Source organism: Canis lupus, chromosome 10, assembly GCF_003254725.2.
Source record: "Canis lupus dingo isolate Sandy chromosome 10, ASM325472v2, whole genome shotgun sequence".
NCBI lineage: Eukaryota > Metazoa > Chordata > Mammalia > Carnivora > Canidae > Canis > Canis lupus.
In genome coordinates this window covers 53,081,614-53,096,510 of record NC_064252.1, presented here as the reverse complement: position 1 = coordinate 53,096,510, position 14,897 = coordinate 53,081,614, and the positions used below count along the sequence as shown (strand labels likewise).

Here is a 14,897-nt window from a genome sequence, read left to right as displayed (position 1 = left end):
CCAAATGACTCTGGAGAGACCAGTTCATCTTGTAGGTGCCCATTTATATTTGGTTGAATTTTTTAAAAACAAATCTTTCAAGAGTCTATGTACTAGGAAAATATCTATTTTAGTAAATCGATGGGTCCACATATACTGTACATTTTTAACGGAGGCATATTACTACAGTATATATATTTGTATGTCTTATATACAGATGGAAGTGAATACGTTGTCCTTTTATATTGAACATTATAAGTTTTGGTTATTATTTGAAATTTTATATTACAATGTGTCATTTTGTTAAGTGTTGACAGTGACTAATTATTCTGCAGTACATGCTGATCTCAAACTAATATCCTTAACATATTTGTTGTTTCTCTGAACAGTTGCAGAATGACCGGATTGTCTCTGGTTTTCCTTTACTAAAACAGCCCTCTCTTTCTGAGCTGTTAACCATCTAACCTTTTCTTTCCCGCTTCTGAAAGGCTTAAACTGTCCAAACTTGAGGCAAAAAAAAAAAAAAAAAAGAAAGAAAGAAAAAAATTTTTAGAAGTGCAGACATAGTCTAGCAAAGGTACCCAAGAAAAACAGAAGGATTCTTAGACCCTCAAAGACCTTTCAGAGGCCTGTTGGCATGGGAGGGGCCCTGCATGCTTCACACCTGCCCTGGGAGAGAGTCACCCACCCTCAGTGCAGCAGGAGACCACGGATTTCCTATAAGTCTGTCTCTTTGGTTTTCCTTTTTTTATTTTTTCTCTCAGATTCTCACCAAGAGACCGGAGGCTCATTTGAGAGAAGCACAGAAGGAAGGGTGGGGCTTGAGGAGCCCGCTTTCTAGATTTGCCTTTGCTCAGGTTACAAACCAAACTTCGAATTGGTAGCTCAAAGGAAACTGTGGTTATACAGCCGGGGTGCATGTGTGGCAGGACAGATTAAAAACAAATCCATTCTACTCATTCTATGTGTCAGGATCTTTGCTTTGTTTCATTGCAGTAAACTGTGACCCTAAAGTCCATCAATATGACCGAAGGAAGTTTTGGAGTTGAGGAGGAGTCCTTGTGTGCTGTAAAATTGAGTAGTAGGGCAATGCCAACCAATTCCTATGAATTTGCTGGGGCTGGGGTGGGCCAGGGTTGGAGGGGGGGAGGGATCACTTCCGGGCATAAGGCGGCAGTGGTCAGCTGATGAGCTTTACGCCTTTGAATCCCTTGTAGACTTTTTAAATGACTGTCACATGTACTCAGGGAGACAAAGGGAGCGTTGCCATATGTCTGTTTCTATCTAGTAGCAAGTTATGAACAATACCCCGGCAGGAAAAATATTACCTCTGTGGGAGGCCTATTTGTTAGTCTGCTTTTTTCTTGTAAAATTATTTTGCCCTTTTTCTATGTTACTAACATGCTTAATAACTAACATGTCATTCATGGAATGTTTCATTCTACTAACCGTTACCTGAATCAAAAAATGTACTAACATGGTAGAGACCATCATATTTTTTAAGTAACGATCGTTATTCTGTTCACAGTTTTTAATTTCCTTTCTCCCCCCTTCTCCACAAAGCACTCAGGCATTGGACACGCTATGGTAAACAAACTACATTGTTCGGTAGATATCATTCTAATTGTTTCTTATTTTGGGTTTGCCGTGTGTTTTCTTTCTTTCTTTTAACTGTAGACATCATTAACAAAAGAGGAACTGCGGTTGGTACTCTTCTGCTTACTTTGACCTCCTTCTTTTCATCCGTTGTTGACCTTCTTATTTTTTACCTGTTCCTGTCAACTTCTGTTTTCCAACTCACCTGTAGGGGCATCGTTAACGTTTCGAACGTTTTGCATCCAGCTGTGGTTAACACGGGATAAGACCAAATGGTGGCTGGCCCGAGTGACCGCAAGCTCAGCCAGTCTCTAACCATTCATGATGCATGGCATGCACACCTGACTGGGGAATGTTGGAGATGCCACACCCACTCATCTTTACGTCATCACAAAGCAGTTGTTGGTTTTGTTTTGTTTTGTTTCGTTTTCCTTTGGTTCTCCCCGTTTTCTTTCCTTTCCTTTCTGAACTGTACTGTCCCTCCTGCATGTGCACATCAGCGTGTGCTGCTTCCACGGGTTGTTTTGCCTTTCCTCCCCTTCGGCATGGACCTAGGCACTTGCATGCTGAACAACTGCTGCTCAATAGTGCAAATAGTGACGTTGCTGGAAATCGCTTGCGCCTTTTATGTTAACAAGGTGCACGTTGTGATTAGTTAATAACAGACGACTAAACTTTACTAATATGTACACCAGCAAAACTAACCTAGGAAGCATTTTACTAACACCATTTTTGTGTCTGCTAAATAACTTTTGAGTTGCAGTAGGGATGATGCTGATACTAGTTCAATAATCAGTTAACTCTCTAACTAGTTTAGATTGCTTAGGGCTAGTTGAATAGAATCCAAGAATAAACTTCAAACAGACATGAAAATGGGTTCCGCCATAGGTCTGAAAATAAAAAACCAAACAAACAGAAAAAAAAAAAAAAGCAAAAAACAAAATGAAAAAAAAAATAAAATAAAACAAAACAAAACACAAAACAGGCATATCCCAGGATTACAGTATCTAGGTCTGAGTATAGCGTGTCCTTTCCCTGTGCTTTGTTATCTAGGTGACAATATCAGTGGATGGGATTCTTACCACAACGGGCTACACGCAAGAAGATTATACCATGCTGGGGTCTGATGACTTTTTCTATGTGGGAGGCAGTCCCAGCACAGCAGACCTTCCAGGGTCACCAGTCAGTAACAACTTTATGGGCTGTCTCAAAGAGGTAAATATCACTGTCACCAGAATCATTCCTAACCCATGATCGCATCATTTCAGATCCGGACTGAAAGCACCTTTGCTGAAGACCCAGTGTTTGAGGAGTCCATAGTCACGACCTTAAATTCAATATTCTACTGTTGTTTGTATAGGATTGGTGGGGGAGGGGGACAGCTCATAGAACATTATGACGGAATGAAGTGCCTCTTCTTTCATAGTCTGTAAGTAAGTCACAGTTAAGATCTGCATGGGCAATTGCATATTAGCTATAAAAGAAAATCAAACACAAAGAAAGACTGAATCTAGAGTTAAGTTCGATACCTTGCTCATTTTTATTTAACTGTCTTAGGTGTTTTTAATACAGCGGTGATTTATTTGATCATTACAGGAAGAGAGAAGAAAAAAAAATCAGGCTACCAGAGAGAGGCTACCTAAAGCAAAAACACAATGAGTCCTTGTGATGAAATAATTTTGTTCTTATGTTTGAAATATGTTCCAAAGGAAGTGAAGCCATTTCATCTGTGATCTGATGAGCATACTTGATATTTACCTGAGCAAAACCATCAGGCTAAAAGACACCAGTAATTTCATCCCTCATACTCAGCTGTCCTTATCTGTTGTAACTCTTGATAGAATTGGAACCTGTTGGAGTATGGGGACAAAAAGATTGGGAAGTACTTGAACTTCAACTTATATTAACTTTTTTTTTTCATAAAAGCTTCCTGTTTTCAATCAAGTAGAACCCAGGTTCTTTTGGTTGTTAGAACTAGAGATTTCTCTTGTATGGGCACAGTTTAATGGTGTATACCTCCAAAACATAAAGTTTAATAACTTTGAATTTATAAGTTATTAGCTATGGTTGCTGATAAGCAGTTACATACTTTGGTTTATTCTAAAGAAAATATTCCAATCATATAAACTTGATTCAGGTAAACATCAGTGAAGAACAGCTACTGTTCATGACGTCCTTACTTCTCCTCCATGTATGCAAACATACTTCATTGCCCAGTAGTGGATGGGTATAGAAGAAACCTAAGAGGAATTTAAAATACTATTATTTTAATAAATACAAGGAGATGGAGTTTTGAAAAGTTGAATTTAACCATACTTTGTGGTGGAAGGGATCAATTGCCTCTGAGAGAATAACTTCCACCTTTTATAAATGTTATATGACCCAGGACGTTGCTACGCTCTGTGAGCATAATAAAATAATTATGATTTTCGTTATTCTAATAATAGCATTTTTCTTTGAACTCTTATTTTGTGCCTGATGCTGCCCTAAGAACTTTACAGGGATCTTCACAATATAGGTAGTAATTTCATTATCTGCCTTTTTCAGGCAAGGTATCAGGTTTTGGAGCAGGTAAGTTTCTTAAGCAAGTCTCACAGCCAACAAGTACTAAAGCCTAGAACTTAATCAAAGAAGTCCAATGTCAGAGTCCATTGCGCTCTTAACTACCATAATACACAGTGTCTCAATAGAAATGTGTGTTAGGGTCCCTGCCATGGAAGATTGTGCAAAGTCTTAAGTTGCTTACAAAGTGAAACGGCTTTAGAAATGTGTAATAGACTGTGAGGGTCAAGGAGTTAAATTGCGTGGGAGAGTTAAGCCCTTTGGAGTCCAAGAGAATGAAATGAGTGAGCGATTGAGTAGACAAGGAAGATACACAGAAGAATAAGAATGTGAGAGTCTTGATGGATGACTATGGTTTGGATAAGCAAAGGATAAAGAACACGTTTCAGGTTAGGGAGAAACACGGTAAAAGCAAAACACAAACAAAAACTCTAGATTTCATAATAAGATGCGTAAAATCTCCTTCTAGTAAAGGAGATGTTGAAGAAGGGGACACAAAACCACACTTCCACCCACCTACCCCATTTCTTCACATTCATATGAGACCAGGCTACAGTCAGGCCCTAGACCCTGCTTCATCCATGGAAAGTCAGTCCTACTGTGGAGTAGGAAAAGGAAAGGGGATCTAAGAATCTCTAGTGAAACATGAATGCAGCCAAAGAGCTCTTTTGTGTATCCAATAAAAACATGCAGATTTCTGCAGTGAACACCCAGGTTCAGGTGAACCTCATCATCTTCTCAAGGTTCAGCATGGCAGGGCAACTTTTTTGGTGTAGAAAACTTCAATGGATTGCCGTGATCTGAAATTGCAATTTCAGATTAAACTGTATGTCAAATTAACATTTATAATGTTTAAATGTTAATGAGTAGTAGAGATACATTTTAGAACTCATCTATTTTTATTTGGTTTTTCAATCACAAAAATCACTAGAGCAAAAACAAGCCAAGTGGTCTTCCATGTGACATTTAATTAGCCCCTACTGAGTCCATACAATGAAGGTTCACTCCTGTCATTATCTCTACAGGTTTTGGATTGATATCATTCCTCTTTATTGATTGGGCATCTCCCTTGCCTCTCTCTCCCACAGCCTGGGGGATGTGTATGGAGCAAGTGCTGCCAGGTTTTTGTTTGTTGGTTTGTTTTGTTTTTTCTGATGTGTTATCGCCCTCACTTTATGTCCTCTTGAAACAGTAGAGAGTGGAAAGGTACAAGTACAGTCAGCCCATAAATCAGAACATACCTTACTTGGAGGACTTTTGGATGGGTCATAGTTTCTGTGCATGTCTGAGTTACTATTTATTTAGAATGCCCTGTTCTTACTGCTTCTGCAATGAAATTGTGACAAAGTGCCATAGATTTGGAGTTAAATCACCTCATTTCAGATAGACGAGCTTTGTAGAGTTACTGAAAAGAGAGGAACATGTCCATGTTCCTTCTCACCACATCTCTTAACACTAAGTCCAAGTAAGCCTTCCTCGAGCTTCTATAAGCTTTCTGCTGTGGAGCACATTGCATGTCTAAAATCTTAATTATGGTTTCATTTATGGCTCATAACAATTTGTTTTTCAAAATGTTATGTAATCCCTTTTAGGGTAACCAATCCTGGGGGGAGCTACTAGTAATACCATGTTTGAAGTAATAGAAGAAATTTTGGAGTATCAGATTAAGAAGGATCCTGGAAGTCATTCTCCAAGTCCAGCCTCCTTATTTTGGAAATGGAGAAATAGACCTAGAGGAGTTACCTGACCTACCCAAGAGCAAGGAAGGGTAACAGGGGTAGAACACACAATACTGTCAGATAAAATAGAATTTTTCAGTGGCTGACTCTGTTCTAATGTAAACAGTGGCCTCAATACAAAAATAGAGATGGCCTACCTTTCTCACTAGTTCTCACCTTCATTCTCTAAAAAGTAAAATGTAAGGATACCTGATAGCTCGGTCGGTGGAGTGTCCAACTCTTGATTTCAGCTCAGGTCATGATCTCAGTATCCTGAAATGGAGTCCGGTGTCACGCTTACACTGGGCGTCAAACCTGCTTAGGAGTCTCTCTCTCTCTCCCTTTCCTTTTGCCCCTCCCAACTGGCTCTCTCTCTCCCTCTCTCTTTCTCAAAAAAGTAAATATAAAAAATAAAGATTAAGATGGGAAAAAAAAAAGACATTACTCAACAGGATGAAACAACTCATAATCTACTATTCATTAGAAACAGGGCTTTCCCTGTACAGTATTTGATAATGCCTATTTGAAATGAGACTCCGCTTGCATGTAGAGCAATGAACCCTCATTAAGGAAAGTGTTATTATATTTTAGTGATCATCAAATTTGAAAAATAAAGTAAAAGTAGTTTAACATAATTTGGCAAAACCTAACCTGAATTTGTTTTTTTTTTTTTTTAAAAAGAGGGAACCATGAATGGACAGGAATTTGTAATAAGGCAATCAAAGTAGTTTTTTTATTAATTATTTAAATTTCATCATAAATAAATCAGGAACTCTCTAGAGAAATGTTTGAGCTCATTGAAAATGACTTTCAAAGATATAAATTTGAGAAAAGTTAAAGGAAAAAATTATAAATTATAAATTACCATTATATAGCCCACATCTATGAAATTCCTAGAGGCTGATAGTTCTTTAAAAATATTCTTTGTAAATCTAATTTTTGCAAAAGTGATACAAACCATGCTCTGGTAGAAACATGTGCTTCTATTCTTTGCATTTTTTAAAACACTGAGTAAAAGCTGAAATATATGCTGGTTAAGAATTTTTTATCATTTTAGTGAAATTTAAATTTTCTAGCAAGCAGTTTCTGAGTGACTGCTGCAACAAGAGAGGGAACAGCAAAAAGATAAATCAGGACATCAGAGTGAGGCACCTGGGGTCTGTCAGAGGACACCTACCGCCCTACCCATATACCTTAAAGCTACTTGGGAAAGCATTTTTCCGTATAAGGGTATTACAGTTGATTCCTAAGGTGCTCATTAGACATTCTTTTTTTTTTTTTTTTTAAATCTTCAAAGATAGATGAAAATTCCACTGGTATGTGTTTATGCCCCTATTTTGACCATGAAGGCTTCTGTAGTAAATGACTTACAAGGAAGAGTTGTGCCACTCCCTCATTAATCTTGCCTCAGAATCTACTGCTATTAGGCATTTCTTAGTCTCTTTGTTCCTCCAGAATGCTTTGAAACACCTATTTCCCTCCTGCAGTGAAGATTATTTAACATAGTTTATTGATAGGGAAATGAAAGTGAAGAAGGTGGAAAGGATTGTCTTAAAAAAACAACAACAACAAAAAAAAACAACAAAAAAAAAAGGCCTAGAATCTTTTATTTGAAGTTTGTTCCTAGCCATATGCACCTGCTGGAGGTTTGTTGTTTGAAGGGAGACATTGCCTATGTGAGACAATTTTGAATGTCACCACTAAGTCTTTTGGGATAAGCCTAAGGAGGGATTCTAGAAAAAAAAAAAAATAGTGAAATGCTAGGGGGAATTAAATCCCTACTGAAAATTTCATCAACCTAATTAGATCAGCTCAGCCTTTAATTACACTGGGAAACTTTTAGCACTAAAAATTTGGAAGATGCTACAAGGTAGATGAGATTCAGAAAATATCCTCTTAAGTAAGCATCACCCCCTCCACCTTGTAAAAAAAATAGTTGATGCCTCAATGTAATCAGCATTGTCCCATCTGCCATTTTCAGTGGCAGCTCTGTAATTCCCACAGGGTACCAGCATCAGCACTGGGAAAGAGGTACAAAATATCCTTTGTGCGAATTCCCCTTAATTCCTATCTTTCTTCTTATGGACAATCGTGAAGGCTTCCTAATTTAAACTCTTCTGTGGTAGAACTAGCTTGTCAAATGTGTGTCCTCAGGTGTCCTTCTGTTCTTATTTCCTTCATTGCTTAAGGAAGAATAGAGTGCCTGTCATTTACATGTAAGAACAAAGATCATGGCAAAATTTGCATTTCAAGTTACCTTCCTGAGCTTGAAAGAGGAGGCTTTGTGTGACCTCCTGTCAAAATATGACCTAGCTGGAACTTTGGAGGATAAGGAGGTCTTCTTTCATGTCTGTAAATCATGCAACTTGGGAAGAGTGAGGACTTCTTTAGGTAAGAAGACCTTCTCATATGAGCTCCAAAGTCATAATGCAACACATTTTTCCCCAGGTTTCATTTCTTCCAGACTCTTCCGTGTTGGGGTCCCTGTTACCTACACATACTTTCTGCCTCTGTTCTCTTGCTTTGCTGTCACAGTCTGTGTCTTGGTAGGTGGCATTTGGCAGTTTACGCTGCACTTTCTCCAGGCCTCATTCACTGTCTCAGGAAGGAAACCGTGCTTTGCATTTCCCTGTGGCTCCTTCCTAGACATGTTCCTTTCAGATCTGAATACTCTTTACTTACCATATTATTAGATAACTAGAGATAATACCACCTTAACTGTATTTGGTAAAATGTCCTCACTTGAGCTATTTAAAATTAGGTTTTGCTGATGATCCTCAAAATAATGGGCTGCAGAGTGGGACTCCTGCAACTAACGGACTCACCTGTTTTTGCTTGCGGCTGACTTTGAGAGGCAGGGTCTTGGCTTAGTGAGGCATAAGAGAGCTTGGTTCAGTTCAACTGGAGAGAAGGCAGATTGGCCTGCAGTGTTTTGGGCAGAAGTTCTGGTCTAGAAAGAAAATAAGTTTTCTCCATCTGATTTAAAACATAGGAGATGGCAGTTTGCCTTTAAAACTGTAACAAGAAAATGAGGTAGAATTTGTGGGAATGTCAAAGAATTTGACAAAGCTTTGTGTGCCATTAGGCCCTGCCTAATTTCTTCAGATCTTGGAAACACTGAAATGTGTTTTATCTCTTCCACTGTAATAAAGTGTCAGCACTAAGCAGGACAGCAGACCACAGCTTTTTTTAAAGTCAGGAATCTCTTTTTCCTTTCAAGGGTGTCCTTCCAAGAACTCATGTGAGGTATTAATAATAGTGATAATACTACTACTACTAATAATAATAATATCCCCAGGAGTCCTTCAAATGATGGCTCTTGAGATCTCAGCAGAACACGTACCTCTGAGTGGTGAGGTTGCATGCGACCTTGACATTCCTTCTGTAAGTTGATACTCATGCTGGCTAGACAGCATTGCCTGAATGAGACCATCCAAATAAACCCCAGTGATATTGAGCTCTGTCTGGGATTATACTAGACACTATTTAAAGGGACATTAAAAGAGCTATGACTGAAAGGATATGGTCATTGGTATATTCCAGGGTAGTAATAATAACACATTCATCATTTTCTATTTCTCATATAGTGTCTACAACATTCAGTGGATTACCCAGTAGGCTTGTGCTGGGGGCATCAGCAACACAGCAAAAATAATTTGCTTAAAAAAATGAAACTGTGAAATAATTTGATATTTACTTTACTTCAAGCTTAGAAGCAAGAGAGTCATGGAAGAAAAGAACAGTTTGTGATTTGTGTATGTGTGTGTGTGTGTATGAACTTAGGGCATTTTATCTTTAGTACTGCTTTTATTATTCTGTAATTGGGTAGTACACTATCATTTTTTTTTTTCAGTGCTCTGTATGGTCAAAGATAATACTCTGAGCATGACAAGAGTTACACATTAGTATTATTCCTACCTGATAGAGGACATGGAGACAGGAGAAGTTAGGTAACTGACCTAGAAGAAAACAATGACCTATAGCAGAGCCAAGATCTGAACCTCAACAATCTGACTGCAGAATCCTTACCTTTAACTGCTTTCTATGTTGCTTCCTCTACTCACTCTCATTCCCTGTCCTCAATATTTTTATTACAGTAAAATTAGATAAGACAAACTTTTTTTTAAAAAGGTTCATTTATTTCTTTTAGAGAGCAAGAGAGAGTGAGCAAGTGGAGGAAGGGGCAGAGAGACAGTCCTCAATCAGACTCCCTGTTGAGTGCAGAGCCTGACATGGGGCTTGACCCAGGACCCTGAGACCATGACCTGAACTGAAATCGAGAGTCTGCCACCTAACCGACTGAGCCGCCTGGGTACCCCTGAAGGAATGAACTTTATAGGAACCTTGAGGGGAAAGAAAAGAAAAAAAAAATACAACAGTGCAGCCCAGATTGCTAGGACACTGAAGTGTATGTCAAAGAGGGAAAGGAACAGGAAATAATTTCCTGGATGCCCAATTATGGATGAACTTCCAATGGGATTATTTCTGCCACTGTTCTAACTGGTACTGAGATGTTCATTCCATGAGCTCTTCTTTCCTTTAGCAGTCTATGTATCTTCCCTCCCCAACGGGGTATATAAGATAAAGATGTTGGTCATAAATTTCTGTACTCTGTAGCCAACCATATAAACAGGGATGCGCAGAAAACACATTTGTAAGTACTTTATAGACTTCTCTGAAGTATTGGCTCCAATACATTCCTATGAGTAAGTTTCCCTCTGTACATTTAGCCTTGGGAACAAGGGAGATAAGCAATTGGGGCAGAAACCAGGCATTTTGCCATAGACACTCTTCAAGACTGAGTTCAGGGAATCCCATCTGCTCAGGTCCCCAAGGAAGTGGAATTCAGCTCTTTAGTTTACGAAGCATCTGGTGAGTCCTTGCCTGGAATTTGGCTTTTTGGACATAGCAGCCTCCCTTCCAGGGGACCCACAGATTTTTATTTCCCATCCTTTTTGGCAGAAGCCCCTACTACTCAGTAGTAGCCTAGAACTATATCAGCAGTTGGTGTAGTGGATTGTAGTGCTTTCAGCTATCAAGCTAGCATAACATTGTTTGGAAGGGGGTTCAATGACATTTTAATTCTGAGGACTTGATACATTTTATAGAAGATGATATTTTCTAGCCCAGCAGAAAGCAGTAGTGAATGATGCATAAGACTGAACATCTCCTCTTAATTTCAGCGCCCACTAGAGTACCTTGTTTAAATTGTTCCATTTGTTTACACATTAACACTTGCACGTATGCATTCAACGAGTCAACACTAATCACTACCCACTGTGTGCCAGGCTCAGTACTAGACACAGGAGACACATAGAATCACAAGACAATGCACTTAGGAATCTGGAAGAAGAGCCTGACAAAGAAAAAGATAATTACAAATTCTTTAGGATATGAAAAAGTGCTCTAGAAATACAGCAAGCTGTGATTAATTCTGCCACAGGGAATCAGTACTACTTCAAAGAGAAGGTGGCAAAGCAGTCTGAGTTACCCTGTCTGTCTCTCTTTGCTCAGCTCTATAATGGGCTTGCTATTATGTGGGATTGAAGCACAATTAATGTGTTCCACTATCAGAGCTGGAAAAGAACACGAAAGATAAAATGACTTTAAAAGATCAGAAAAACACATTACAAAGAAAAATAAAAATTCCATATAAATGCAAGTTTGTACTTTTCCAAGTTTGAGCCATATTTTAAAAAAATCTGAAACCCATCCAAAGCAAAGTGAATATTTTGGGTTTCATCTTAATTTCTATTATGAAATGATATACTCTATATACTTTAGCTCTTTGGATCAAGTGCTATGGTTGGAAGAAAATTATTCCTGTACACAGTAATTAGTCTTTTTCAAGAGAATTGTCACTATTGAAACACATTTAAAAAATTAATTACTTAAAAATGAAAATAATTCTGATATCATTCAGAAGCATTTTAAATGTGTTCATTCAGAAGTGATTTTAAATAATAGGAAAATGAGATTTTTGTCTTTGTTGAGTAAATATTCTGTGCAGAGAGAAACTGATGACTCTGGAGGTTCAGTTTATTTCCCTATGTATTATATGGCTGTGTGCTGAATACCAGGCTCCTTACGAAGTACCAGAATATAAGATAATTGGGTTGATGCAGGTCATCTAATCAAGGTTTTAAATTGAATAGTCTTTCAAATATGTATATTTTTTCAGATCCTAAGTTTGTAAATAAAATCAAATGGGGATGACAGTAACCAGTTATAGATTGGTATTACATTATATTAGTTAAAATGAATGGCTTTGGAATCAGACAGACCTGGGTTCAAATCCTGCTCTCCCTAAACTCAGTAGTTATATAACCTGAGAAAAGTTATTTAATGTTTTTGTGCTTCGATTTTCTTCTCTCTAAAGGATTAAGTAAAACTATGTAATAGAAGCACTTAGCATAGTGCCTGGTATACAGTAATATTTCAATAATTAGTGAGTATTAGGAACAATTATATTGTAGATAGGACATTCAAACTATACGTATTTCATGGACACATATATAGGCACACAGGACCCCACACATATTCTTGGTTTAATATCTTACTATTGCCATCTTGAAATTCTTAATAACTTTTGAGCAAGGAGCCCCTTATTTTCATCTTGCCTGGACCCTACAAAATAGGAAGATTTTCCTGATTGCAGATGAGTTTATGAGATTTGATACACATTATCTCATTTTCAAAGTTATTTCATTTAACTATCCTAACACCTTTGTGAGGAAATTGAATTAACTTGGAGATCATAAATTATTTTTAATATCACTAAGGCCACATCACTCATACATAAAATAATTCAGGAGAAAATCTGTTTATTGATTCTCAGCCCACTGTGCTTTTCTTGTTTGTTCTCCTAAATTTTAAAATAGCCACCTCTGATGCACCAGAAATTAGAAAAGATAATTGAGAAACTTTTTTTTTTAGAAAAAAATGGATCTTATTAAGAAGTGCAGAAAGTCACTTAATTTTTATAGTTCAAATACAATTTTGTAAAAACGTAAATTTTTAAAGGTATTATCATTGTCAGATTTCAATTAGCATTGCTTTTTTGTTTTTCAAAGATCTTACTTATCTATTCATGAGAGACAGAGAGAGGCAGAGACACAGGCAGAGGGAGAAGCAGGATCCATGCAGGGAGCCTGGTGTGGGACTCAATCCCTGGACCCCAGGATCACACCCTGGGCCGAAGGCAGGCGCTAAACCACTGAGCCACCTAGGGATCACCAGGGTCGCCTTTCAAAAACAATTGCTATAGCCTTGCCTGTGTCTACCACCTGTAGACAAAGCAGACCCTCATATGGGAGATTTAAATATTTGAAAGAGTAAATTAACATTTCCTTCCCCAGTGTTCCCAAGCTAAAATATATGATCACCAAAGATCAAAATCAATCCTTTGCTAGTTATTACCTTTAGCTATCATTTAATAATTGATTATGTATGAATCAACATATTTATATAAAAGTACATAGAGTTTATATAGTACAACTTCTAAACAATAGCACACATCTAAAAGCTGTAGTTTTTAGGTAGTTTAAAAAGGAACTAAAGCCCACCAACCACTGTTAACCCCCTCAGGGATTTACTTCTCAAGGTGTAGCCTGTCAACCAGCAGCATCAACATCACCTGGGAGCTTATTAGATGAAAAACCATCATGCTCCTCCCCAGATCTACTAAATAAGAATCCACAGTTTAATAAGATCCCCAGATGATTTCCTATGCAAATTAAAGTTTGAAAATCAGTGAGCCAGAGCACCTCAACTACCATATTTTATTGACATCATTGACTATAAGATGCACAATTATGTTAAAACCACTAAGCACTGCCAATTAACCTAGACTAGGATGCATCTCAGCTGCCACTCAGCTCTGAATTTTAAAGATCTTAAAATGTAAAACAATAAAACCTAGTAGCTTAGTAGAGGCTCTGAGTCTGACAACCAGAGCCTCAGCCTCTGAGAATGCCATGATCCCATGGAAACTCCCCCAGGCTCAGCCCCCTTCAAGGCCTTGTATGGGCTCAGCTTTCTTTTCAGAAAACAGACATCAGGATCTGATTGCACTCAGGGCAGATAAGCCACCAGGACACACACAGGGCCAGTCCCCCCACAATTTAAATTTAGGGGTGAATACAATCTTGGGATGAGTTATAGTTACTATCCAAGCAATGAGCTTTTGCTTCTGAAATAGTTGGAACTAAGCCCATGACCATTAAAGCAAAATTCCTGCGTGTTTTAATAACAATTTTCAACTAGGTCTCTTAACCTTTATTTCATTTTTAGAGTACTGCTTTCATAGCAGAATTTTTTCCCTTGCCAAATGCTGAAAATTACTGTGTGCAGGTTTACTTGGGTTAATTATCATTTTTGCATGGTAATATTCTTATTGAATATTACCTGAATTCCATATATACTCTTTATATGTTTTTAGGCCATGGTTTATGTAGGATTATTTTACCTTACCCCACAATTTGCTAACTTAAACAGATTTCTACGTATTTATTTACATTTTAACAACTTTTTAATATAATGGGTTATGCCCTGAAGGAAGTAAACTATTCCTTGGGTATAAATTAGACAGTTGGGGATTTGAGGCATTAAAGAACCATTTGGAGAAACGCGACTTCTGCAACATGAATTTTAATAAGCGCCCCCTAGAAGCAGCTAAGATGTATGGCACCTTTCTAAACTGATTAAATGAACAGAGATGCCTTTAACTGACATCAATCAGAAAACCATTAATCCCAGGAAGAGTGTGCCATGTGATGCTTATAAAAAGAGTGTGCCATGTGATGCTCTCTGAAGCCAGGTGGCTGCAGACTCTTTAATAGAAAAAGGAGATATCACAGACCCCCTAAAAATAGCTTTAAGACACCAGAATTTTATGGCATTTTATGTATTTCCCTACCATTTTCTCCTAAACCCAATTTGTAATTGGAGGCTATTCTTGGGAATATATTCAAATTAATTTTTAAAAATTTATTATATATAGACTAACATTGAAAATACCACCACTTACCCCCACCTAACACC

General features: G+C 37.8%; 1 protein-coding gene and 1 long non-coding RNA gene across 24 annotated transcripts in view; one reads left to right on the top strand and one right to left on the bottom strand.

The window, feature by feature from the left end:
- Positions 1-14,897, top strand: part of NRXN1 (neurexin 1) — a 1,115,712-nt gene that overhangs the window by 414,568 nt on the left and 686,247 nt on the right. For 12 of the 22 annotated variants that reach the window (XM_049115892.1, XM_049115890.1, XM_049115885.1 and 9 more), the window contains 2 exons: positions 1,543-1,587; positions 2,629-2,790. In XM_049115892.1, the coding sequence (XP_048971849.1) occupies positions 1,543-1,587; positions 2,629-2,790 (207 nt within the window). The remainder of the gene's footprint in view (positions 1-1,542; positions 1,588-2,628; positions 2,791-14,897) is intronic. The other 10 variants (XM_049115886.1, XM_035696144.2, XM_049115889.1 and 7 more) reach the window with 2 other exon arrangements.
- Positions 3,103-14,897, bottom strand: part of LOC112672146 (uncharacterized) — an 86,666-nt gene continuing 74,871 nt past the window's right edge. The window contains exons 7-10 of one of the 2 annotated variants that reach the window (XR_007413802.1): positions 8,681-8,805; positions 6,066-6,128; positions 3,665-3,815; positions 3,103-3,425 (exon numbers count right to left, since the gene is read on the bottom strand). This is a non-coding gene — a long non-coding RNA (uncharacterized LOC112672146). Of the gene's footprint in view, positions 3,816-6,065; positions 6,129-8,680; positions 8,806-14,897 lie in introns of both variants that reach the window. The other variant, XR_007413801.1, reaches the window with a different exon arrangement.